This window comes from Pipistrellus hanaki, assembly GCF_964339955.1.
Source record: "Pipistrellus hanaki genome assembly, chromosome: 11".
NCBI lineage: Eukaryota > Metazoa > Chordata > Mammalia > Chiroptera > Vespertilionidae > Pipistrellus > Pipistrellus hanaki.
The window spans coordinates 8,125,225-8,152,745 of record NC_140513.1 but is presented as its reverse complement, the minus strand read 5'-3'; the positions used below and the strand labels follow the sequence as shown (position 1 = coordinate 8,152,745).

Genomic DNA, 27,521 nt, shown 5'->3' with positions numbered 1-27,521 from the left:
TTCGGCTGGCCTCTTCATTTCACCCAGGAAGAAGTGGAGGCCTAGAGCAGTCAAGGTCACACAGCTGGGTAGGATGGAGCTGGGACCAAAACTCCATTCCTGTCCCCTGTCTTGTAGCACCTGGTAGTCTACACGTGCCTCAGGGTCCCTGGAGAAGCTACCCACCCACCCACATCCTAGATGCCAGAGCACATGTGTCAAACACAAGGCCCGCGGGCCAAATCCAGCCCGCCAGGCCTTGCAATGTGGCCCGCACCGCGCTGTCATCACTGCACTCCACTGTCAGTTTATGACATTGTCAGTTTATGACTGTTCAGTAAACCATTCGGCCCGCGATTTAGGCTGGATTTTAGATTTTGTCCCCTTCTCTGATTGAGTTCGACACCCCTATGCCAGAGCATATCCCTTCATCCAGCTCAGCTTTGGTTGTCATGACAGTGGACAGGTCACCCAGGTCTCTGGACCTCCATCTCCCCATCCGCACAATGGACGAGTTGAACAGGTGACTTTTGGGGGGTTCTCTCGCCCACCCCCAACAAAACCTCCAACAGTCACGCCCACTTAGCTGAGTCCTACAGACACCTTCGAGTGTGCACGCCCCGGAAAACCAAAGGCGTCTCAGAACCATGCGCCCTGGGCTCAGGCCTGTGTGCAGAGGCAGGGCTGTCCCCAGCCACCTGGAAACCTGCAGTGTTGGCGTCCCCGTGGCCCCCCCAGATCACCAGCGAGGCTCCCTGCGCACTGTCCTCTGTGACCATCAAGTACAGAGAGAGGGAAACCACTGCAGGTCCCCCACTGAAGCCAGGAGACAGCTTTAAACTACTAACGACGCCACACAGAAAACAGTAACTGACCAGTGTTTATCCAATACAGTGGCAATCAGATACAAGAGCAAGGTGAATTTAAATTCAAGTTAAATAAACGTCAGGACCTCGGCCAGACTAGCCACGTTTCAGGTGCTCCAGAGCCACAGGCAGGCAGTGGCTGGCTACCATATTGGAAAGCATGGCTGTGGACTGAACACTCCATGAGGGCAGGGACATCTCGAACCGTGCACATCCCCCTCATCTGTGGGACGGGGAAGTGGCAGCCCCCTCAGAGGTGGGAGGCGGGATTAAATTCAATAACAACAGCACCTGGCACACAGGGCTACTCAGTCTCCGGGACTTTGTTTCTCCCTGTCTGTGTTGCTGAAGAAACCCATGGCCCACCTGCCATGTTCTGCAAAGAGACGAAATGAATCTGGGGCCATTCTCCCATCCCTACGTGATGGCTCCTCCCAGGATTCAAAGCCCTGATGGAGCGAGAATCATGGGTCTCAGGGTGAGACTTTCAGCTGCTCCTTGACACGGAGCAGTCCTAACCTGAGAGGAGAATGCGGCCTCGGTTCCAGGGAAAGCAAGGTGTGTGCGGAGCCCTGTGGGGAAGGGAGGATTCGGCTTCAAGAGGCTGAAAGTCAGGAAGATCTGATTCCTCCATTTCCAGGGCAAGGGCCTGGCTCTCCCTGAGCTTGAGGAACCAGAGGAGAGCTTCAGAAATAATCCCTCAAAAATGCACACTTGCTGAGTTTCCAGGCACCCAGTGCTGCCCTGTTTAGGGGTCTCCGGGGCCAAGGGACTGACCAAGAGCAGGTTCTAACCCGGAGCAGTGCTCAGGCCCATGAGTCCAACCCAGGCTTGTCCACACCTACCTTAAGTTCTTCCCCGTTCTCAGTGTCCTCACCTCCTGGCATTCTCAGCAGCGGGTCTGGGAGGCAACAGAGCGGCATCAGAAAGTGTCTGCTGGCATGTAAGGGTCCATCCCACCGACCACCCAGAGGACCAGGCCCGAGTGCCAGGCCCATGTGGCTGCCCACGTCACTCCTGGCCTCCAGGACATGGGGATGCCCGAGCTCGGGTCAGGCAGGGGCTCAGGAGCCATGACTATGTGTGGGAGGGACAGAACAGAGGAAATGCAAAATCCAAGTCCTGATCCTCGGGACTCATGGCCAGGCCCACGGGCCCTGACCACAGAGGTGGGTTAGCAGGGCAGCTGGAGAGGATCCTGAGGCGACTGGCCCTGGGAATCAGCCCATGTAGGAAGCTCCTGAAGCCCGCCCTCCCTGAGCTAGAGGTGGCACCGAACCACGTGGGATCAGGCCTCTAACCCTATCCAATCCAGCCACATACATCAGGGTACATGGGCAAGAGGCTCCCTGCTGCCCACATGCTAGCAGGGCTTCGAGAGAAGTCCCTGGACCTGAGGTCTAATCATAGCTGGGATGACGTCTGCCACAAAACACAGGCACTGATGCTGCTGCCCAGGAAGGGAAGGGGAGGTCCGTGGGGGGGGGGGGGGGGGGGAGAGGGGGGTGGTGGTGGCAGCACATCTGGGCAGAAGCTGAGGTGGTGTGCAAATACCTCTCAGGGGTCGCAGTCGCCGCCTAGCCACCTTCAGGTGCTTGGTCCGGCCCAGGTCCTCCCCCAGAAGGTAGTACCAGCCACTGATCTCCTGTCACAAGAGAAGACATGACACACTCAGAGGAGGCAGAGGGCACAGGTCAGGCAGCCACCAATACCCCTCAAAGAGCAGCAGCATCTCTGCAGAGATGGACACCCCAGCGTCTCTTCCCCAAAAGTAACTGTTATGACTACACCTCCAGGAAGCCTTCCCTGATGCAATGAACAGAGCTGGTCCTCCCTTCTGCTGAATTCCCACAGTTTTCTTGCATACCTACCTCCCCCACTAAGCTGTGAACAGGCTCCTTGGTGTGCCTAGCACTGTGCCTGGTATACAGTAGGAGCCCAATAAATGTTGACAGAAGGGAGGGAATGAGGGATGGAGGGAAATGCCAGAAAGTAGGCATCCTGAGGCTCCTGAGCAGTCTCCAGGGCTGAACATCTTCTCCCAACAGGGAAGGAAGCCCAGGTTGCAGTCAAGACATTTGGGACCCTTGCCGAAATCGGTTTAGCTCGGTGGATAGAGTGTCAGCCTGCGGACTGAAAGGTTCCCGGTTCGATTCCGGTCAAGGGCATGTACCTTGGTTGCAGGCACATCCCCAGTAGGGGGTGTGCAAGAGGCAGCTGATCAATGTTTCTTTCTCATCGATGTTTCTAACTCTCTATCCCTATCTCTTCCTCTCTGTAAAAAAACAATAAAATATATATATATTTTTAAAAGACATTTGGGACCCACATACAGGATAAAGGGTCCTCGGCCACCTGCCCGAGACCTCGCTGCCAGGACACTAAGCTGGGTGACAGGGCTACCTGGCAACACTGTGTGGCAAGCCATCGGGACATCACCAGGGACGCACAAAAGAAGCATGTCCTTCTCCTGCTCAAAAGCCTCCAGTTTGGGGGCGTGGTGCAGAGTAGAGATGGATGGGGGACGGGCTACCTGGGGGAGAGGTCTCTAGACCCCAAGGAGGCCTCACCCAGCCAGAAGGATAGCTCCATGGAGGATGTTCACTCCACCCCTGGGTACCTGCTTGGCCCCAAAACACAAGCCCTGGTAGATGACATCACGGTGACCCCTGGGGCATACCATGAGTACCTGGCCCTCCTCTTCCAGGAAGTCCCGGGAGTGCTCTGAGCTTCAAGGGACCTACCCGTGTCCTTAAGGGCAGACACCAGAACCAGAGTCCTCTGGGAGGACTTGGGTCTCCTAACAACTGCTCTGTGACAAAAAGAAATCAAGAAGGGACCCAAACCCTTGGCACATAGATGACAACTGCAGTGTTGTTATTCAGGCCACCGGGCACCGGTCTAGCACAGAAAGCAGCCCTGCCCACGGGCTTCCAGACAAAGCAGCTCGGCCGAGGTGGGATGACCCTGCCAGAAGCTTCCCGAGGACTCACCTTGTCTGGAGTCAGGAGAGACCTCACCCCGAAGCTCATGCAGCCGATGAGTCCGCTCTGTCTGGGAGAACAACACAGACTTACGTCAGCACCTTAAGTCAGGAGATCGTTTACCAAGTGTAGGGTGGGTTTGTCGGATGCACTGCAGTTTACATCATCTTGTTTGACCTTTCCAAATTTCATGAGTTAGGCTGGAGGAAAGTTATTTCTCCATTTCACAGATGGAAAAACGGAGGCTCAAAATTGGTCCCCTTCCCAAGGTCCCTGGACTAATCAGTAGCTGTGTCCCGTGGGAAACCCAGGGGTTCCAGGTCATGGGGCGGCACTCCCTCCATCCGCCACAGAAGCTCAGAGCTACCTCACAGGTTTGAACTGCTCTGGTGCCAGTAGATCCAAAGAACTGGTCCCCCCAGGAAACTGCAGCTTCCATATTAGCTGATGGTGCTCAACTGAGGACAAAGGTTACGAGAGCACAAGCTCAAGAAGCTCTGTCTCGGGTCCAGGCAAGACCTGAGCAGATCTTGGACAGTCTCAGATCAAGATCAAATGCAACAGAAAAGTCGATGAGAGCAACCTGACCGGGTGGCCAGGGGGACAAGTAGGCATGAACCAGGATCAGGCCTCGTGGGGATGTCACTGTGGCGAAAGGCTGAGTTCAGGCGGGCCCTTCATGGTTAAGAGTCATTCAAAGTTCCTTGAAGACGGTCCATTATTGAGTCCCAACAGTCAGGGACTGATGGATACTTGGCAGCTTTCAATAATGATGGCAAAGATGAATACTAATGAAATGCAAAAAAAAAAAAAAAAAAAAAAAAATCTCGCTACTGTGAGAAAAGGAAATTCACAAATCTGTCGTTTCATGAGGAAAACGCCCACAAAAAAATATTCACAATGGTTGTTAATGAGAAACGCCCACGAAAATTAATAATGATTGTATCTGGTAGGCGGGATTAGCGGAGGTTTTGTTTTCTCTGGGTTTTCAGTGTTTCCCAATTTTCATAGGGAACAAGCAGTACTTTTATGATCAGAAAAAACAAACAAACAAAAAAAAACACACACACAGTATAAAGGTATTGGCAAGTGCTTCTATTCTACAGCATCGTTCTCCATCCTAACACAGGAGTTGCTTTTTAACTTTTCTATTCTCTCTCCTAGCACATCCCTGACTCCGACTCCTTCAGATTGGTTTACTGTTAATCAGGAAACAACATGGGTATTTGGACTGGAGCACGGCCCTGGTGGCTGACGTCAATGTCTGAAAGACCCACACGGATCTAGCATGTTCTGTGGAAGGCACAATAGCAGGGCCAAGATGGCCTGAGCTCCTAGATGGGCAGTGCACTCCCTGGGGGTGTGCCTCCTTGGCACCTGGTCTAAGGGGCCTCAGCGAGGTTGGTGGCTAGAGCCAGGGGGCGCACCCCAGAACCCCCTGAAGAGCCTGCCCACATCCTATGCCCCAGAGCCTGCTCCCGGAGATCCGGACCCCCAGTCTCAGGCGGGGTCCAGGCAGGTGAGTCTGGAGAAAGCACCTGCCATGCCTGCCCCAGGGAAGGACCAGTGGTCTAGAAGGCCTCTAGAAATGAATATTGTTTGCATTCTCCAGAAAGGGTGGCAGCTCACTGCCTAACAATCCTAAGCAGAATAAAACTGGCTTCTTGAGGGAAGGGCAGAGATGCAGAATGCCGGGGCCTTGTCCTCACACCAGCGAGCCTGCCCTGCAAATTCTGCCCCTGGCCTGGTCCCACCGGCTACTCTTACTCTGCTGCACCCCCTGCTCTCATTCCCTGCCCCATTTCCTGCAGCCTGGACTCCACCTGCTCCTCCCCTCTTTCTTGCCCCCTCCCATCATACACGGCCATATTAATAATCCACCCAAAGAGGACAGGGTAATCATCCCAGTAAAGTGACCCTTCCACAGTCCCCTCCCCAGCCCACCACCACCAACAAACACTCCTCCCTCTTGGCAAGTGGCCGAGGCAGCACTGACGGGGAGAGGCAGCTGCTGGGACTGTCACAAGCGCAGATGCTGACCTGAGCTGCCATTCCACAAAAGCCTTGTCGAGGCTTTGCCAAGGTCCTCATCACCAATTTAATTTTGTTTGTCAACACATGCAAGAGCAGGCCAGCTGGCACCTAGTGCCCACATGTTCCTTCTACACTGGGCATGGCTGTAACTTTCTGAGTCTCCAGGCACAATGCTCCTGCTGTAATAAAGGCTGCCTCTCCCTGCTCTCCGGAAAGTTCAGTTTTCACTCCCCAGTGCTTAGAGAAGGCTAAATGGTTAATAGCCTCCTAGGAGCATTGCTTCCTGCTAAGGGGCCTGCAATGACTTCATGATAATTCAGGCAGAGTAAACTGTCACAATTCATGTCCATAAGCAGGACCCTCCCTCTGAGTGTTTTTCAATTGGGCACTTCTTAGACCTGCTTTTGAAAAATCTCTGGAGGGAGAAAGACTTCTTTTGCATGTCACCTGGGTGCACAGCAATATACCAGTCAGCTTATAAAACTAGGAACGAACATGCACCCTGGGCTGCCTGAAGTTTTGCGAGGAGCCAAGCCTTGGTGACTTCTGGATGCCAAGCCCTAAGCTCAGGGTTTGGTGCACTCAGTGAAGACTTGACAAATGGATGAATCCATTATGCCCATGGTTGTCAGGCACTGGGCAAGGAGCCACAGCATCTATACTAATAATAGAGTAATATGCTAATTAGACCAGGAGACCTTCCAGGGAGGGCAGTTGAGGGCAAACAGGTTGGCAGGCAGAGTGCTTAGGGGCAATCAGGCAGGCAGGAAGGTGAACGGTTAGGAGCCAGTGGTCCCAGATTGCAAGAGGGATGTCCAACTGCCGGTGTAGGCCAGATACCACACACACCAGCAGTCAGACATTCCCCCAAGGGGTCCCAGATTGGAGAGGGTGCAGGCTGGGCTGAGGGGCACTCCCCTCAGCCACTAGTTAAGGAAGTAAGACAAACATGCAGAAATTTAAGTGGCAGTTCAGGACAGCAAAACAGGGATGTCACTAGACAGGGCAAGGTGGACAGATGAACAGTGCAGGAAACAATGATGAAAGCTCAGGAGGCAAGAGGTAGTTTAGGCTAAGGTGCTCGAAGAAGGCCCAAAAAGTTAAGCCTCAGAGAGTGAGAATGAGAGTAAGAGTGAGAGTATTTCAGGCAGAGGCTCAGGGTAAGGCTTCATGGAACACTCAAGGGGAAGAGTGCTTGGCTCCGTTTACTTCTGAGCATAAAGTAGGAAACCTCCACAAGGCAAAAGGCACTGCTATTTTGAGGGAGTGCCCTTCCATTGCATCTCAGGGACCTTGAACTATTTCTGTGGCAGGGCTACTCCATTTAATCTCAATTTATTTTTAATTTGATGGGTTAAATCGAACCCATTTTCCCATTCATTCTTTCTTTCCTTAGGCTCAGTTCCCATCTCTGGTCACAAGCTTCCTAACATGACAGCACTGTGCTCGGCACTGAGGTCCTGTTTATGAAAGGAGATTCAAGGAGAGAGCACGTGCAGAGTACCCATGACCGTGTGACACGGAGCAAGCAGGCTCTCCATACATGTAGATGCTCCTAACATAAACGATTATGTCCTGCGGGCTTTTGTGCATGCTGCTGTTGCTGTTTTTAACTTGGTGCATGACATTACAAATCTAAGCTTGTTCTCTGGCCCCAAGTTCTGAAAATGCTATGAGTAGAAGCTTCCATTAGGCTTTCACTATACCATCCAACAAAACTTTTAAATAGCTCAGTTCCACAGTCAGTGATATTAAGGAATTACTGTCAGTTGTTAAACATGATAATGGCATTGTGGGTTTGTTGGTATTTTTTTAAGCCATCTTTTATAGAGATATAGAGATGAAATGAGATGAGGTCTGGGATTTGCTTTAAAATAATCCATGGGAAGAGGGGAAGTGAGTGGGGTCATAGATGAAACAAGACTGGCCACGTATTGACAATTGGTGAAGCTGGGCTAAGCGTAGGAGGGTTTATGCTGTGATATTTTCTACCCTTCCATATGTTTGAAATTGTCTATGCCTTCTTAAAAACTCTCAGAACCTGAAAGCTGAAAGGCACCTTAGAGGGCGGTGCATTTTACAGACGAGGAAACGGAGGCCCAAAGCAGGGAAAGGACTCACCACAGACTCACAGCAAGTCTGAGCGAGGCCAAAATCTAGTTTCTGAGCCAGTTCTCCTCCGCTCCCACTGTGATCACCAGGAAGAGTGGGAGTCAGCCGGCCCTCCCCCAGAACATCTTTGCAGAGCATCTTGTTTCCCTAACACAAGTTCATGGTCATCACTGGAAAGATAGTGAGAATCAATGAAATTAGTGCATCCCTTGTATCTCCTATCATCTGCAAAATGTAACTGCCACATGTTCAGCTGGAAGGCACATAAAACGACGTTATAAATGCTATGGAAAGTACATGTACTGACACAGGAAACAGAGTTTGGGAGTCACTTATCACCTGTGTGAGACTGTCACGTGTACTATCACGTGGTCACCAGGACATGTGTTTGGCACCAGACTGCCTGGATTTGTATGTTATTTTCATCACATCCTAGCTGTGTTATCTTGGGCAAGTTACTTAGCCTCTCTGTGCCTCTGTTTCCTCACCTGTAAAAGAGCAACCATAATCTCTACCTTATTTGGTGTTATGAGGATTAAATTAGATAATGCTTACTAAATTACTTAATAAACATGAGCTGTGACATGTCCTCAGTCAAGTTCCTGGGCCTTCAGAAGCCTCACTTTCCTCTTCTCTGAAAAGAGGGACAATAATAATTCCTACCTCTCGGGGTTGCTATGAGGATTAAATGAGATAATGTATGCAAAGTGCTCGGCACAGAGAAGAGTTCAATAAATGTTGGTTTCCTTCCTCCTGTAATTGTCTTTCACGTTGATGAGTTGAATGTCCGTCCTTCAGAGAAGCACAATTTGATTTGAGAGCGAGGAGCAGGGCAGAAGTTTCCTGCGATCGCTCTGTCTGCCTCCTCCCGCTCAGAAGCCTCCTGGGTCGGATGATGGATCAATACTGCGCCTCCCACCGGCTGAGCCCTGGGCCCTGAGCCGCTGAGCGGGTGGCGGGCGCTGGCAGCTTTGTTCAGCAGGGCCCTCTGTTCCGAAAGGCAGGCCTGTCTGAGCCTGCTCTGTCCCTCCTGAGCTTCGGGTTGGGACAGTGACCACAAGTTCAACTGTGTTTTGTTAATAAGGAATCTCACTTTCCCAAAATAGGCAACAAGTGGAGACACTCACTGCCTCTGTCACGCTGTCCTGCTGACTCACCCTCCGGCCTCACCTTCTTTTCCAAAAACTGCGAGCTGCATAGCTGAAGTCTCCAGCAGCCCTGGGCTTGCCCTGCTCTCCCAGGAGGGTGGCTCCTGGTGGGGGAAGCGCCAGCTCCCAGTGTGGGGTCTGCCGCCAGCACCTGCTCCACTCCTTGCCTCCACCCAGTGGGCATGTGTCTATTGTTTCTCTGACCCCCTCCTGTCACTTCCCAGCTTTCCCTTCAAGACAGGATTCTGACCCGTGGTCCCCGGCACTCACTTTCTTCCCGGGCAATCTGACCTGCTCAGAATGGCACCCATCACCTCGGCGGTCCTGGCTTTCACAAACTCGCATGAGCACAAACCCTCCCTCTCCCCTGAGCTCCATGAGAGCACAGACAGCCCCTCGCAGCCCTCCCCTGGCTGCTGTCCACGCACCTCCACCTCACCGTACCCAGAGCTGGCTCCCTTCCCCTCTGGGACACTCTGGCTTAGTCGGGGACACCACCCAACACCCAGGAGTCATCCTTGACTTCTCCCACCTGCTCTCACGTCCAAATCACCAGTAAGTACTATCAGTTCATCTCCTATGTCCTGGGTCTCGTTCCCTCCCCTCTATCCCTAAATCACCTCTCTCACAGATCACCACAAGAATCTCCTGGTTCCTCCCCAACCTTCCTAAGATCTACCAGAATGATAGCTCTAGAATGCACATCTCTCATTCCCTGTTCGACACCCTTCGGTCCCTCCCCATTGCCAGATTACCAGACACCAATCTGGCTGCATAAGGCTCCCCATGAGAGCTTGTGCAAATGCAGATTCCTAGGTCCTGCCCATGAAGATTCGGTGGCACCTGGGAATCTGGGTTCCTCACAAGCATCCCAGGTGATTCTGATATATATTCAGGATTGAGAACCACTGGCCCTTGGGAGAAAAACCCTAAGGATTCATCAGATTAGGCTTTTGACTATTTCTTCATCTTACCTCTCTAGCCAGTCCCTACTTTGTACTTGACCTCCCAGCAAGGCCAATGAGTTTGTAGATCCCTCCACACTCTTGCCCTGTCCCCTCCCCTCTACTGGTTCTTCCTTCTGTCCTTTCACTTGAGCATCCAGGAGGCAATACAGCGTTGAGAGTGAGGACTCGGGGGTCTAACTGCCTGGGTTCCCACCCTGGCTCTACTGTCAATGTCAGTATGACTTTGGGCAAGTTACTTCCTCCTTAGCTTCAGTCTCCTCTTCTGAAAACTTAAGATAAAAACGTACTCCCTTTAGAGTCGCTTTGTGAATTAAATGAGGTAATACACTATTAACACCTGTCTTGTGGTCAACACCCAGTAAACGGTTGCTCCTATTTTTAAGGCAATGTCCTCCTCCTCACCCGCCCCCACCCCAAGTCTCTATCAGTGACCCTCTCGAGAGCAGGATGGTCTCTGATCGGCCCCATGTATCCCCAGAACCTACGACAATGTTGCCACATTGGTACCCAGGGAATAGCAGCTCAATGAAGGAGGCCCACAGCACCATGAGCTCCATTCCATGATTTTTTAAAAACAGATTCTCTATTAAAAGGCAATTCCTTCCTTATGAAGGTTGAATAAGGCTCAACTTTAGAAAGATAATAGCTATAAAATTTAGGGTATTAGTCTAACCGGTTTGGCTCAGTGGATAGAGCGTCGGCCTGCGGACTCAAAGGTCCCAGGTTCAATACTGGTCAAGAGCATGTGCCTTAGTGTGGCATGCAGTAAGGGACATGCAGGAGGCAGCTGATCGATGTTTCTCTCTCAGTGATGTTTCTAACTCTATTCCTCTCCTTTCCTCTCTGTAATAAATAAATAAATAAATAAATAAATAAATAAATAAATAAATAAATAAAATATATATTTTTTTTAAATTTAGGGTACTAAAAAGCATTCATCCTTAAAATATTGTCTGGGCCTAAGAAGGTGAGTTGAGCTAATTTACAGACATTTTACAGACACCATTTGGTTCTATGGTTGCTTGACAAATGTTACCAGCCACAGGGCCTCCCAGATTTCTTAGGCTGCACCAGGTGAACGAGCCCCTGCAGCTCCCAGTCGGCCATGACCATCAGTCAAGTGCTCTCATCCCCTTTCCTTCACAGCGATCCTCACCCTCCGTGCCCAGAACTCCTCCCCTGCTCCATACTAAACGCTATCACCAATGACTGTAGCTGGCCTCCAGCGTGCTGCAATGCAGCCTGCTTGGAGTCCCCTACACAAAACTCCTGCATCTCCTAACCTGGCCTCCCACGGCAGCCCGAGCCCACCGCGCACATGCCTGCCTCCTGGCCTTTGCTCATGCTGTGCCCCTGCCTGGAAGACCCTTCCGACCTTCTCTCCTTGTCTTGTTCTCGATCTCTGCCCCAAGTTCAAAACCCCCCTTTCCGCATGAAGGCTTCCTTGGCCACCTCAGCCTACAATGAACTCTCTCTCTCTGCCCACATTGACTGTCCTACTATTCATTGAACCAACAGTCACTACACTTCCGTATGCCAGGCACTGGGTACAGTGGGTGCGTAAGAGAGAAATGGGCCCATTTTTCATGGAGCTTCTGCTCCCGTGGGGCTGAGCCTGTGCGTGCTGTCACTCTAATTTGTGTCCTGGTGTCCCTTACTGACAGGAGGTGTCCTGAGAGCAGAAGGTAGGTAGGTTGCATTCCTGGTGGCCAACACCGTGTCTTGCTGGCGCCAAGGGCACAGCAAACGCTCTCTGATAACACGGTCCTTGGCATCACCTGGAGTGACGGGGACTTGGTGGCACATTTGGCTTTGCTACTGCTGGTCACTCGTCCACTAACTGAGCCTCTGGCGTATGCTGGCCACCTGGCTGCCACCCACAGGCCCCGAGCAGGCTCCCTTCTCCAGCTCAGCAGCTCCCCTCACCTGGAGTCACCCGCCCTGTTCCACACTGCGACCAGGAGGCGCTTCGGCTCGTCTTCCTCTCGAACAGGACTGCAAAGCAAACCAACAGATGGTCAGAGGGTTTGCAGAGCTGAGCTCCAGACCAGGCCCCATGGCGTCCAACCCAACTGCAAAATTTGGAAATGGCTTACACCTTCAACCCTGAGGAGCTGTTTGAAAAGCCCAAGCACAGTAGTGTGGGAAGTGAGTACTGACATACATAGAAGAGTTTGCTTTATGTTATTAAGGACAAAAGGGAGGTTCCCAGACAATATTATAGAACAATTCAATTTTTATAAACACACACACAGAGAGAGACAGAGAGAGAGAGAGACAGAGAGAGAGACAGAGAGAGAGAGACACCTCCTCCCCACAAATTCAAAGATCTGAAAAAGAAATAAATCAAGACATATCAGTGAGTAGTAGGACTGGAAGGATTTTTCTCTCTTCTCCGTTTTGTTTTATCTATAACTGCTACTTTTCTATAATAAGCAAAACTACCTTGGGAGGTTTGAAAAACAACAAACACATTATTAATCTGCACTAGCAGAAAAATCCAAAATGCCCATGACCTTCCCATCGAGTTTAGGCATCGAGGAAAGAAATACTAACAAACAGCACTCCGTGTTCCTGTCTCATCCACACCTCCGCTTTCTCGGGTTGGCACTATTATTGGCCCCGTTTTACAAATAAGGAAGCCAGGGCTCGGAGAGGTTAGCAAGTTTTCAAAGGAGGGGGGTGTAGGCAAAACATCCCTCAGCTTGGAAAATTCCTTCTGCCGCAGGAGAAAGCTTGGCGCGCGGCACAGTGGGAAGTCGCCTTCTCCTCAGGGGCTGCCAGTCTCAGGCTGGGCATTTGAATGATGAGAACCAGCCAAGTGAGACCTTATCACCGAGGACCTCACGGCCGGGCCAGGTGCCAGGGATGCAAGGACACGGTGAATGAGAAAACAAAGACATCCTTTCGAAGTCACTGTTTTTCTGCTGAGATCTAGTTCTAGATTTGGCAGACAGAGCTGTTTCCAGATAAACACTCCTTCCCGCTCCTGCCGGGGGCCCGGCCGCCCCGAGTTCTTACAAGAAGAAGTGCTCGTGGAAGGCTGGGTCTCTGCAGTCTGGAACTGTCTGTGTCTTCTGACAGCACAGCCCGGGGTCTTCGGGGATCAGAGAAATCTTACATCGGAGGAAAGGAAGCATTAGGTGATTGCTTGGGGCTAAACGGTCACCTAGGCCCAGAGGCCGACTCTGCACATCTGCAGTGGAAGGCTTCCCAGCCTCTGAAGGGGACACGGCGGCATCCTCAGCCAGATGCTGGGAAAGAACGAGGGGCCCCAGGCCAGAGGTGGACTCAGACACCTCCGATTCCAGGGCCCCCTAGTGGGGGGTAGCAAGAAGGCAGCCAGAGGCCCAGCCAGAGATGGGGTACAACTTGACCATGTCTGCTCTTTCTCAAGCAGAGAGGTGGCCCCCAAAACACAGGCTTCCTCTCTTCTAAGTTCCCCTTCACAAGAGGCTCCCGGTTTCCCTGCCAAGCCCCCCACTCCATGCTCTCACCCTAATGCGTTCACCCGCTGCCTCAGGCTCCCACCCTGCTCCTGACCGAGTCCTTGCCCACAGGGACCTCTGACCGGCATGGCATTGAGGCTGCCACCCTCTGGGAGGCATCTGGCTTTTGGTTCTGGCTAGAAGTTCCCCACCCCATGGGGCCTCTGTCTCGTTGCAAGAGCCCCACTTGGATGGACCTTCCAGCTCTCGGAGACACTCCCTCCATTCCACCACCCAGATCTGGCCATCCTGCCTCCCTCCGGTTTGGAGAGGGGGAGGGGGAGGGCTTGAGATCATCTGTGGATTTCTGCCCTCCACGTGCTCACTGTGCTCACTGTGTGGATGACCAAGCTCGCCCGGAAGATTCTCACTCTTGCAGGACCCTAGGGACCAAGCCAAGGGGAGGGGTCTATCCTAGCTCAGGGCTTCGCCCTGGAACAAAATAAATGCCTACTGACTGAATGAGGCGGCAGTCACTGCTTCCTCAAATGGCCCCAGGCCCGCAGATGCGGGGCCTTGAGACTCAGTCCATAGCATGGCCCTTCCCCACCCCCAGCCCCATCCACACCCGCCCTGACCTCCACTTACCTTCACGTAGGGATCACAGGTGCCAGGCTCTCTGCTCATCAGACCTTTGCCTTCCATGACTAAACAGAGAATTAAAATGTTGGAGTGTGTGAGTGGGAAAGATTGCTACCAGGCCCTTTAAAAAAAAAAATTTTTTTTTTAATTTTAAATAAGTTTTTATTGTTTATATTATTACAAATGTTCCTCACTTTTTTCCCCCCTTCATTGCTCCCCTCCACCAGGTTACTACCAGGCCCTTAAGGCACATAACCACCATTGGATATTAGCCCCTCTCTGATCTGCTCTACTCCCACCATCTCGCACCCTCAGGCAGCACCCTCAGCGAGGCAGCAGAGGGTGCATTCAACCTTCTGATTCTGACAGCTGGAAGGGAACAAAATTTATTGAGTCCAACCCTCATTGAAAGGGGAAGATGAGGCTGGGGGGAGGGGGAGCAAAGACAGTAAGAAACTTGTTCAAAATCACAGAGCAATGGGGTGACAGATCCACGTTCCTTAATTCCTAGGCCAGTGGTTCCTTCCACCACACAAGACTGTGTCCTGGGAAGGGAGGGGCTACGCTGGAGAACGCACAGTGCTCCATAGTCTGTGCCGTGGCTGACGGACAGTATAGCACAGGGGTCCTCAAACTTTTTAAAGTGGGGGCCAGATCACGGTCCCTCAGAGAGCTGGAGGGCCGGACTATATGAACTACTAATTCCTACTGTAACACCTTGGCTGCGCTCACTGCCCAAAAAACCTGGCGGGCCGGATCAGACTCCTCTGCGGGCTGGATCAGACTCCTCTGCGGGCCGCATGTGGCCCGCGGGCCGTAGTTTGAAGACCCCTGGATAGCACAACAGGCGAAGGTCTGGGTCCAGAGGTTGACAGGCCTGAGGATGGACCCCAGCCCTGCCACTGACTAGCCACGTCAGCCCAAGCAAGTAGCTTCCCCTCTCTAGGAATGAATTAACCATTTTTTAAACATGGGTTTGTGATCATACTACTCACTTGACAGGGTAGTTGTGCTGATTAAATGAATGTGTCAAAAGTGGTTAAGAGAATACCTGGCAAGTAAAAAAAACTGCTCAACAAATGTTTGTTGAAGAAAAGAATAATAAGTAAAGGCAAGGGATGCGTGGGGGTGGGGTTCAGGGCTGGTTATGAAAGCAAGCGCGGCCCGTTGGCCTGAGGTCTGCAGAGATCTGACAGCGGACCTGACAGAAGCTGAGTCTCTTTTCTATTTTCTTCTGTGTTCGGTTTTGATGGAGCCCTGGGCTTTGGCTCAGATGAAGCTCCCTCGGCCTGAGCCTGGGGCCTGAAGCCTGGGAAACCAGCGGAGAGAGGGCAACGGGCTGGACGGGATGAAGGCCTGAGGCTGGGGGGAAGCCAAAGCAAACTGTGCAGGACAAACGAAGCGCCGGGGGCCAACGCGCATTCTGCAAAAACTGTTTGCACAGCTGGAGCAGGGTTCTGGCGGGCAAAGGGCCCCCCTCGGCTGGTCCTTGGGAACTTCACCTTGGGCCCCCCCCAAGGCCAAGACCCCAGGATCCCAGGCGCCTGCTGGTTTATGCTTCCTGGTATGGTATCCTAGTTACTGTTCCTGCATGCATCCTTCCCCTCAAGGGTGTGGTCCCCGAGGCCAGGATCCAGGCGCGCTGAGCTCTGGGTCACTCTGGCTCTCAGGGGATGCACTCCCAGAGCCGAGGAGAAGACCACGGTGACACAGTGCAGTCAGGGCTGTGAGGAGGACACAGGGCAGGAAGCAACAAGCAGCCCAGGAGGTGATTCCTCCCTAAGTCTCCATGATGGTGAAGGCAGGCATAGGTCTTGCAAAATCAGAGGAAGAGGGAGTTTGTGTGTTTTTTTAATCCAATTTATTGGGGTGACATTGGTTAATATAGGTTTCAGGGAGACAATTCTATAGAGAGTGAATTTTCTAAAGAAGTTCAAAAAAGAAGGCAGGCTATTCCAGACACAAGGAACAGGCACAAGGCATCATGCTTTCTAATGCTTTCTGTGCAAAGGCCTTCAAGGGAATGACATGTCACTGCACAGAAAAGGGGGTGGAGGGTGGCTTTCGCAGGGGGAGCCTGGGAAGCTGGGGAGAGAGGCAGGGCCTGCTGGGCCAGACAGAAGAGCCCAAGTAAAGGGGATAATAACAGGAGCTTGATTACTATTTGTGTGCTGGGCGGAAGGATGAACAAAGAGATACATGGACAGGAAATGTGTGAAACCCTCGGGGTGGTACATAAGACCTTCATCACGTGGCCCTGGCTGGCTCACTCCCTCTACCCGATCCTGTTCCTGCCCCAGTTACATCAGACAGTCCTTCAAATGCACCGTCTTCTCGCTGATCTCCTTGCACTTGCTGCTCCCCCTGCGTCGTGTTGAATGCCCGGCCTGCCTGCTCCCTTCTGCCTGGTTTAGGCCTGTTCTTCCTTCAGGATAAAGTGAGGCCATCACCCCCATTGTTAGGTCTTCCCGGCCATCCTGTTAGCACCGCCTCCCCAGGAATCGGTGCTTCCCTTTGGTGTCCCGCCCCTAGCACAGAGCCACTGCTCAGTGGTTGTTTTTGAAATTCCTGGTTTTCTATCTGAATTAGCAAACACTAAAATACAGCTTACAGCCCTTGGCTCAGTGAATAGAGCATAGGCCTGCAGACTGAAGGGTCCCAGGTTCAATTCCAGCCAAGGGCACATGCCTGGGTTGTGGGCTCGATCCCCAGGAGGGGGCATGCAGAAGGAAGCCGATCAATGATTCTCTCTTATCATGGATGTTTCTCTCTCTCTCCTTCTCTGAAATCTCCTTCCTCTCTGAAATCAATAAAAAAAATATGTATTTAAAAAAAATAAAATACAGCTTACATACTGGGCACTGTCCCAAGTGCTTTACTAATAGGAACTCCTTGAATCCTCACAACAGCTGATAAGCTAGGTACTATTGTTGCTGCCATTTGACACATGAGAAGACTGAGCTTGCTTAAGGTCACTCAGCAGAGAGGGAGGCTGGGAAGGCCCCTCTGTGGCCCTGCTTCCCTGGGGCCAAGGGTGATGTTGAGCAGCTCCCGCCTGCCAGGGCACAAGCCCACTGTGTGAACTCCATCACATCCGGGGCAGGACCTGGGGAGGGTGTCTAGAATGAGTCCTTTTTTTCCAATGGACACATGGAAGGACACTATACAAAGGTGAGAAAAGATGCCTTGGCCCATAGGAACACCTCCTCCAGGCAGGAGGCGGAGAGGCACAGGACCTGGCGTGTAACCATACTCACTGTGGAGCAGCAGAACCCGGTCCTGGGCATCGATCGACAGCTTCAGCTGACCTGAGGGTGTAACAACAGAAACAACTTCACCTCGTCTCATTGGGTCAAAAGTGAGGTCACAGTGACGGGAACAGTCTTTGGTTCCTGTGAAGTGACTCAAAACCCCACACAGTCTCTGGGTCGTCAGGGCACTCCAAACCCCCTAGAACAGCCTCTTCACCCACATCAGGAGCCCCACCTGCAATACCTCCAGCCGTGGTTCTCTGGCCTCGACTCCACACCGCTCTAGGGATAGGGAGCTCATTGCTTTAGAAGGTAGCCCAAAACAAATATCAGGTTACTCTCACAGACACCCAGCGGCCCTCCAGCATGGACAGAGGACCACGCTCTTCTTCCTCAAAGACATGTTGAAAGATATTCTCTTAGTGTAATAAACCCTCCTGGGAGCCTCAAGAAGCTGCTGAACTCAGCCCACCATTGTGGAGGCAACGAGGGCAGGCAGGACCTCCCAGCCTGCAGCCACCCCACACGTCCACCCGACAGCCCTGGCATCTGCTCCATCCAGGACAAGCCTGGCTAGCAGTCGCCTGCTTCTGCTCAACCCCTTCCAGCGACGAGGAGCTCACTTCCTGAAGCAGGAACCCTTTTGATTTTAAGACAGCTCTGCTTATCCATCTTTGTTGAGCAAAAAGTGGCTTCTTGGTAATTTTCACTGACTGAACCTCATTCTGCAGCATGGGATCCCTCCTCTAGCTAGACCAAAGGCTAACATCCTTCCACATTCCTCATGGCAGTGTGAGCCATCCCTCACCATCCCACTGAACCTGCCCCCAGGGGACTGGGATGGTGACTGGGCTGGTGCTTCATTGCTGGTTGGAGGAAGGCAGCTCCGTGCCTCATCACTCTGCAGTCACCCACCAACCACTGTGGCCTGGCCACCACCTGCTCCTCCGTCTTCAGGGTGTTCAAGCTACAAGCCCAGCAATCCCCGCTCCAGCGACGTGGGTTCCTATCTCCACCCATCAGCAATCCCTGCTGCTCTCCTGCCCAGGACACTGATCTCAGAAGCCCGAGAGGCCTGTTCTAGTTCCCGCACTAACGAATCTCCTCTCTCAGAGCCTCTTTCAGAGCCTCCGTGTCCAGGGCAGCGAGGTGGAGCTAATTAATGACAGGGTTATCGCACTGAGCTGTGTGTGGGGATCAGATAACACTGGAGGGTGAGGAGGTCCCGGGATGAAAGGCGCCACGAGAATCCAGGGTATTATTAGCTCAAGAGTTGAGCAATGACCACTTTGGGACTCCCGAATGCTGGGAAACTCCTACAAAAACTGCTTGATCCGGTGTGGGATGGAGAGGGAGGGTGGAAACAGGCCAACAGGCCAAGCAATCACTGGTTGGATCTCATCAACCCAAAGGCATCTATGTTTAGCACAAAACATTTTTTCTGAAACTGTCACCAGTGCAAAGCCAGCTCTGGCCCGAACATGTTTGCCTTTCAAAAGGCACGAGAACCACTGTGCTGATCACTCCTACCACCTACTACCACCGGCCTTCCCCAGAAACCAGCATCGAGGACTCTCCCCACACAAGTGGTCACTGATTCCATACAACAGACACCTGCAGGAGTCCTGAGGGAGTGGAGGCAGATCTGAACAGCCCAGTGCCTGCCCTCTGGGAGTTCACAACCCAGAGGGCTAGGTCAGAGGCCTAGGCAAGGCCAAGGGTGGGACTGAAAAGGAGGCAGGCCTGGGGTGAATCTGACTCAGAAGTCAGGTGAGTGTGCATCCTCCACGCAACTCCCCTCAGGGCCTGACAAGCAGGTCTCTTCAGGAAGTCTCTATACCATGTGACAGCAGAAAAACCAAACCCAACACAGGAGGCTCCAAGCCCCAGGACAGGGCACACCCTACTTAGCCCATCCCAGCTGCATAGATAAGGGCAAGATGAAGAATGAAGCACTTCCCTCCTCCTTGCCTGGCCCCTCTGTCTTCCCTGCATCAGCCAATTCCATCAAACATCTGAGGCTCCTGCCCTGGCTGGGTGGCTCCGTTGGTTGGAGCCTCGTCCCATACACCAAAAGGATGCAAGTTCGATTCCTGGACAGAACACATACCTAGGTTGTGTGTTCAATCTCCAGTCAGGGCATGCATAGGAGGCAACCAATCGGTGTTTCTCACCTCTCTCTCTCTCTCTCTCTCTCTCTCTCTCTCTCTCTCTCAAATCAATGAAAATATATCCTTGGGTGAGGCGGGGAGTGGAAATCTCTGAGGCTCCTGAACTTCTCATTTGGCAGTCAAAACAGGCATGCCCAGCAAAGGAAGGCTATTTGCCCTGGGCCTGGGCCCAGAGTGACCAGGGTGGGCCAAGCCAGAAGTGAAGACTAGAACTCTGTGCCAACTCCAGCACTGTTTCCTGTGGACTGTGCATGCCTTCTAGAACACTCTCAGCCCTCTATGATGCACCACTGCATCTGCCAATGCAACTCAGGGGTTCAGGAGCAGAGAGAGCCATCAGGCACCAGACAATGTGCCACAGCTTTGCTCAAGAAGCCAAGAGGAAGCCGAAGAGAGGGCAGGCTCCACGGAATGTACCCAAGTCTAGAAAAATAAATCACTAGGAGAAGGGGCCTTCAGCTGCTCCAGGTACCAGCTAGTCAAGCCCCTCACAAGTTCCCATGTGGTTTCTCCCCAGGCTCGGGACTCAAGGAACAGGAGTTGGAGATTAGGGCCTGCCCAGAGGTGGGGTCCTTCTGAGCCCCGACTTTTGGACTGGAATCATAACAGCTTGCTCCTCAGGAACAGAATTAGCCAAGATGAGATACAGTTTCTCAAAGGATCGCAGCTCAATTTCAAACAGTCTCCATCCCTAACATTCAACTAAGATTATTCCAGATTGCTAGCGACCTCAAGCACCTGAGAGAAGAAAAGAAAGACCTTTTTGAAGGAAGATATCATCTCAGGTCTACATTTAAGAAGAAAAAGAAAAGCTCTGTAATAGACACAGCACACCGAAACACAGAGAAACAGAAAGACCGGGAGAAACAGGATGAAAAAAGATGTCAAGCATTTATGAGCCAAAAGAAGGCTGGGTGGCTATATTCATGTCAGTAAAAGTAAAAGTTATCTCCACGAGAAATAAAAAAGTTCACAACAATAAAAGACTTCATAATAATAAAAGGCTTCCTTATAATAAAAGCCTCAATTCACCAGAAAGATAATAATTCTAAGTTTGTGTGCTCTTAATATTTCTTCAAAATATATCAAAGAAAAACTGACAGAACTATAATGAGAAATAGACAGACAATTATAGTAGGAATTTTAACATGTCTCTCTCGGTAACTGAGAGAATAAATGGGAGGGAGGGGAATCAGCAAGGATATAAAATATTTAAACAACATAATTAGCATCTACAAAGAGCCTTACACCCACCCACTGCAGATCTTTTCAAGTACGTACGGAACATTCCTGAAAACTGACCATGTGCTGAGCCATCAAAAGACTGAAAGGTTGCAGGGCATGTTTTCTGAGCAAAATATTGTATAAAATAATGAATAAAAAGATTACTAGAAAATCCCCAATTTTTGGAAATTAAGAAATATACTTCTAAATAACCCAAAGGTTCAAGAAAAAATGGCTATGAAAATTGGAAAATATTTTGAACAGAATAAAAAGAAAAGAAAGCTACTTATCACCCTAACTGGTTTGGATGCTCAGTGGATAGAGCATCAGCCTACAGACTGAAGGGTCCCAGGTTCGATTCCAGTCAAGGACATGTCCCTTGGTTGCGGGCACATCCTCAGTGGGAAGTGTGTAGGAGGCAGGTGATGCATGTTTCTCTCTCATCGATGTTTCTAACTCTCTATCCCTCCCCTTTCTCTCTGTAAAAAATCAATAAAATATATTTTAAAAAAGAAAGAAAGCTACATAGCATCAAACATGAGGCTTCTGGAAAAGGAACTTGTATCTAGAATATATAAAGAACTGTCAAAACTCAACAATTAGAAGGCAAATAGCCCAGTTTAAAAATTGGACAAAGGCTCTAATCAAACTTTTCTCCAAAGAAGATATACAAATAGCCAATAAGTATATGAAAGCTGTTCAGTATCACAGATCGTCAGGGAAATGCAAATCAAAACCACAAGGAGATACCACTTTACACCCACAAGATTGCTAGAATCAAAGCCAGTTAATAGCAGGTGTTGGTGAGGTTGGAGAAATCAAAGACCTCAGACACTGCTGATGAGAATGTAAAATGGTGCATCCGCTTTGGAAACGAGTTTAGCAGTTCCTCAAACAGGTAAACCTAGAGTTACCATTTGACCCAGTCACCGTTCTACACCTACCCTGTTTCCCCGAAAATAAGACAGTGTCTTATATTAATTTTTTCTCCCAAAGTTGTGCTAGATCTTATTTTCAGAAGATGTCTTATCTTTCCATGCGCTAGGTCTTAGTTTCGGAAGATGTCTTATTTTCGGGGAAACACGGTAAGTATGTACCCAAAAGAACTGAAAACATTTGTCCACACGAAATTGTGTACAGCTATAAAAAGAACATTATTCATAACAGCCAAAAGAAAGAAATAATCCAAATGTCCACCAACTAATGAATGAACAAACAAAATGTGGTCTACCTATACAATGGAATATTATTCAGACATAAAGACATGAATGAGAATGCCCTCCGTGGTCCGGACCTGCCTCGTGCTTCACCAGTGTTTGGACAGAACAGACCCAAGGACGCCCTTTCCAGCTTCCGGCCACTCTCCTGCACCTCATGCTGTCACCACCTTCAGAACCACCTCCTAGGACCAGCCAACTCACCGGTTTGTTTGTTTGTTTTTTCCCCTGTACCTTAACTCCTATTGCTGAACAAACATGAGCTCCCAAATTGGTCAGAATTATTCCACCAGGTGGAGGCTGCAGTCAACCTCCTGGCCAGCAGGCCTCTGCGGGCCTCGCACACCTCCTTTCTCTGGGCTTCTATGTTGACCCAGAAGATGGGGCTCTCGAGGGCGTGGGGTGGAGAAGAAGGGCGAAGGGTGGCCGCATTCACTTCCAGGACGCGCTGAAGCCTCCCCAAGGTGAGTGGACAAAACTCAGGACGCCCTGGAGGCCGCCCTGGCCTTGGAGAGGAGCCCGAACCAGGCCCCTTTGGAGCTGCAGGCCCTGGTTCTACCCCATCCCTGTGACTTCCTGGGGAACCACTTCCGGGGTGAGCAGGTGGAACTCATCAAGAAGATGGGCGACCACCTGACTACCATCACGGCTGGTCGGCCCCCAGGCTGGGCTGGGCGAGTCTCTCTTCCAAGGCTCCCCCTCCAGCACGACCAGGAGCCTCTGGAGCCCGAGGCCTCTGAGGGGCCCCTCTGCATCCCCTGGTGTCTGGCTTTTACCTGAGCCTCTTCCCGAAACTAATAGCCCTTCTTTTAGCCACCCTGAAGCCTCTTCCATGCGCTGGACCAAATGAAACAATAAAGCTTTTTGCAGCAAAAAGTGCTGCGAAACATGAGTGGATCTTAAAAATATTATGCTGAATGAAAGAAGGCAGTCACACACAAAAAAAACTATATACAATTCTATTTATATGAAATGTCTGGAATTGGCTCAGATGTCCAGACAGAAAGTAGATTAGTGATTGTTTAGGATTGTCCAAGAGGGGGGAACTGGAAATTAGGGGTGATAAACTGAAGGGTACAATGTTTCTTTTTGGAGTGTTAAAAATGTCCTAAATTTGACTGTGGTAATGGTTACACAACTCTGCAAATATACCCAAACCCATTTAATTGTACACTTTAAATGAGTTAATTGTATATAAGTTATATCTCAATAAAGCTATTGAGACTTTTAAGAGCATATTAGCAAATATACTAATAGCATTAAAAGATATAATCCTAGGTGTAAATCAGTTACTTTTTATGTTATTAAAAGATATAAAAGGATTATAGATATAAAATGGGAAAAATAACTGATTTACACCTAGAATGGCTTCTTCAAATTACATTATGTCTTCATAAATAAAAACCCCTCTGGAGTAGATGGGTTCTCGCCCCAGTTTATACTCTCCACCCACCCGAAGCCAGGTCACCTCCTGAGAAGGCCGTGAAGGGCCAATTAACATTACCTGAACATGACCTTATTGGGGAGCAAGGGTTTATACTCATGAGGGTGCACCCACAGTATATAAGCCACTTATACCACAGCCCTAGCCGGTCAAGGGCACATGCCCAGGTTACAGGCTTGATCCCCAGTAGGGGGTGTGCAGGAGGCAGCCAATCAATGATTCTTTCTCATCATGGATGTTTCTACCTCTCTTTCCCTCTCCCTCTCTGAAATCAATAATATATATTGTCCCCATGGTTCCAGAGAAACTGGAAATGTAGTTCCCTTTCCATACTTTTGCTCAGGAAACTACCAGCGAGGCGGTACCTTCATCTGGTTCATTCAGGACAGAGCCAGGCTGACTGGGCGACCTGCCAGGCTGGGTAAAGGCCGGGAACAGAGGAAATCTTAGCCACGGCTTTCCCGTTAAGGGAGTCCATGTTGGCGACTCACACTGACTCTGAATCCGTAGCTTCCACACCTGCCTGATCACCAAAGTGCTTCTGTGGCTTTTTTACATTTTAGATTCTCGGGCTCCACCCCAGACTAGTGCACCGGGATCTCTGGGGGAGGATCCTAGGAATCTGTGTTATCTGAACAGGCTCCCCAGCTGCTTCTGATAACTGGCCAGGTTAGTACCCACTGATCTGAATCTCCACTCGTGAGTAGTCAAGCCAAGATCATGAAGAAAGCCAGCCGCCTGGAAAAGGGGTGGCTTTTGTCATGGAAATAGAGTCATTGCTTTAGGAAACAGGGGAGAACTTCTCCAGTGTCACTCTGTGTCCCTGGAGAGATTGGAGAGGAGACTGCACACATGGTTCCTGCCTGCCCCCTGCACACTCAGACCAGTCACTCATTAGTAGGAACCTTCCCTGCTACCCATCTGACCCAGCCCCGAGGCCATGGCTGGGCAGGGCACCCCTCCCTGCTGGGCTAGACCCTCCCCAACTGCCTAGATCTGCTGGGAGATTCATTCCATAGAAGCACGGGGACGGCCGAAACCAGTTTGGCTCAGAGGATAGAGCGTCAGCCTGCGGACTGAAAGGTCCCAGGTTCGATTCCGGTCAAGGGCATGTACCTTGGTTGCAGGCATATCCCCAGTAGGGGGTGTGCAAGAGGCAGCTGGTCGATGATTCTCTATCATTGATGTTTCTAACTCTCTATCCCTCTCTCTTCCTCTCTGTAAAAAAATCAATAAAAATATATATTTTTTAAAAAGAAGCATGGGGACGGATGCCAGTCAATTTTAGTTACAGCATACCAGTAAGAAAAAGAAATGGGCTGCAAAACTGTATTTACAATATGACCTCGAGTTTGTTAAAATTAGACACAGCTTCCCCCATACACACAGAGAAAGAAGTCTGGGAGGATACAACCCAACACGTTAACAATGGCTTTTTTCCTGGGAGGTCAGGTTACAGGTGGTTCTTTCCACTAAGTTCTCCATCATGAATGCAACTTGCCATGTTCATACAGAAGGAAACACCTAGTTTTACTTTTTTAATCAGGACACAGCCCTCAGATACTTTCCTGGCCCACCAACTCAGATCATCCTGGATGTTCATTAACCACATCCCAGTCAGGTGAATAGGATTTGCCTCCAAGAGTTGGAAGGACTAAATGAGATCATGCAGGTAAAGGACTTGGTACAAGGCATGGCACATGATAAGTGCTCAACAGATGGTGGCTAGTTAGTTAACCTAGTTATCCTCCACCAGCTGGACCAGTGAGGTCCAGGGGGCCAAACCACAGGCCATTTCTAGGGCCAAGACACTGCATTTCCATCACTTCCTCTGCTCCTGGAGGAAAAGGCAGGCTGAGAAGAGCCAAGTGTGCGGCCAGGTAGCCTGAGATCAGAGAGAAGGACTGGCCCCCGGGGAGGGCCTGGCTCCTTGGGTGCTCTGTTTTTGAATTCTGAGCCAAGTGCAGCCATGGTGCAGTAACTGCCCCAGCCTTCATCCAGAAAAGTGTAGAAGGTCCCGGAAGGCCTGTGCTCAGCTACCAGCTCTGTCACTGGCTCACAGGGCAACCTCCCTCTTTCTGGATCTCAAGTCTTCACAGGGGAAACACAGCCCCCTCTCCACGGGGAGCTGCAGAATCGGAGGAAACCAATGAAGAGCTGCACACCAGGACAGGGCTGCCATTTTTCCCACAGCTACCTGGAAGGCCGGGTTTGTCCAGTTACCGGGGAGACTTGGGAACAGCAGCCATCTGCTCCTGTCTTTTCACCTCCAGCCCCTAGGACAGCCCTATGCCCCTGCCCAGAGCCTGGTGACGCCTGAGGAGAGAAAGCTCGCGCCTCTGCTGTGGGTCAGACATCAGAGCACAGCCACACTGTAGTGTAGCTTCCCAGGGGAGCCCCCAGGAGCCGCTGGGCTGACCCCCCAGAAGACCCTGGAGATGTAGTAGCAAGGCCTGGATTAAACCCTGAGCTGCTTACGAATAGGAACTCAGGTGGCGACAACCTGGGCCTCTGAGAGATGAACTGGGGCGTGATTATTCCCGCCAAGTGAGGCAGAACCAAATGCACTTGGCACTATGGCCGGGCAGCAGGTGGTGCCCAGCGGCTGCCCGGCCTGAGGCTGCGCCTGCGCCCCTCCTGGGCTACCACAGGGGGAAGGGGCCGGAGAAGGTGCCCCCCCGTGGAAGGATCGCCTGCTCCCAGCCTCACCTTTCACCACGAGCGCCCTTCCGGGGCGAGGGGCGCCAGGTGCAGCCGGCACTTACCGAAGGTGGAGAGGTAGAAGGACCAGCCCGGCTGCGCGCGCCGGCTGCCCAGGGAGACGCGGTGCAGGGAGTGCTCCATGGCCGCGGCCGCAGGCCCGGCCGGACAGCCGGTAACCGGAGGCGTCTGTGTTGTCCGCGGTCACCGAGGCAGCGGGCTCCCCCGCCCCCCGCGCAGCCGGTGTCTCGGAGGCGGGAGCCCGGGGCCCTGCGGGGCTGGACCCAGACGCGTTTGAACCGGCGGCGCGCCGCGCGCTGATTGGCCCGCGCGGTTTGAATGGGGCGCTTTCCACCTGACCGAGCAGGCAGGCCGACCACGGGCTGCAAAGGCACCGGCTGCCACGGCGGCCTGGACGGCGGTCCTCCGGGAAGGGAAGCCCGCAGGACGGACGGCCACGCCAGAGCTCCCGCTCCAGGACCTCTCCTAAGCTGCCCACCCGGCCACGCTCGGCCTGCTCGGCCAGTTCCCCCAGGCCAGCCATTAGCCAGGTTTGCTACATGCTTTTGAAGCTCCGACCTGTAATCGCCAGAACTGAGCACCCTCCCGGCCCCGGAGGCTTTGGGAAAGTGCGTGCTCTCCACCCCTGGACGGGCCCACCCGCCGGCTGGTAGCGCCATCCCAAACCCTGCCCTCTCCGTCTCCCTCTGAGCCTCCCCTGGAAGGAGCACAGGCTGGCACGGGGCCAGACCAGGGCAGCTTGCTCCAGCCAGCCTCACGGGGTGCCCGGGGACAGGAGGACGGGCTCCCAGAATCTGAGGGACAGAGATGCCCAGGACGCAGAGGAGAAGGCAGATGCTTTCCATGCCCAGGGCCTGCTGCGAGGAGGCAGAGCGGGAAGAAAGGTCAGCTTTGTCTGCAAACATGCATGGGGCGCCTCCCGGGAGCAGTTTCACACCAAGACATCTGCTCTGCAAAATCTCGACTATCGCTGCTGTGGGAGGGAAAGCCGCTAGTCTTATAAGTCTAAAAATGGGAAGTGTCGTAAGTTGCCAAATGGATATCTGTGGCTCCGCGATGCATGCTCAAGGCAGGGTTGGGGGGTGTAAGAGAGAAAGTGGGGGGCGGAGGGGAGTTATATATATTGAGTGCCAGGGGCCAGGGCCTAAGCTGGGCAATTGACATACATCGTCTAATTTAATCTCCGTGGTGACCCTAAGAAGCATGAGCCCCCATTTACCAGGGCCAAATCTGAACCTCAGGCAGAGGAGTGGATGGCTTGGCAGAGCTGAAATGTAAACCCAGGCCTGTCTGCCCCAAAGACCGTCCTCCTTCTGTTGTTCCTTGGTGTCC

At 51.7% G+C, this 27,521-nt stretch overlaps 1 protein-coding gene across 2 annotated transcripts in view; it reads right to left on the bottom strand.

The window, feature by feature from the left end:
• Positions 1 to 26,448, bottom strand: part of RGS3 (regulator of G protein signaling 3) — a 110,733-nt gene extending 84,285 nt beyond the window's left edge. The window contains exons 1-8 of one of the 2 annotated variants that reach the window (XM_084899928.1): positions 26,234 to 26,448; positions 17,419 to 17,469; positions 14,168 to 14,226; positions 13,113 to 13,207; positions 12,018 to 12,086; positions 3,839 to 3,899; positions 2,400 to 2,490; positions 1,691 to 1,746 (exon numbers count right to left, since the gene is read on the bottom strand). In XM_084899928.1, the coding sequence (XP_084756054.1) occupies positions 1,691 to 1,746; positions 2,400 to 2,490; positions 3,839 to 3,899; positions 12,018 to 12,086; positions 13,113 to 13,207; positions 14,168 to 14,226; positions 17,419 to 17,469; positions 26,234 to 26,312 (561 nt within the window). In that variant the 5' untranslated portion in view covers positions 26,313 to 26,448. The remainder of the gene's footprint in view (positions 1 to 1,690; positions 1,747 to 2,399; positions 2,491 to 3,838; positions 3,900 to 12,017; positions 12,087 to 13,112; positions 13,208 to 14,167; positions 14,227 to 17,418; positions 17,470 to 26,233) is intronic. The other variant, XM_084899924.1, reaches the window with a different exon arrangement.
• Between the last annotated feature and the right edge of the window lie 1,073 nt (positions 26,449 to 27,521).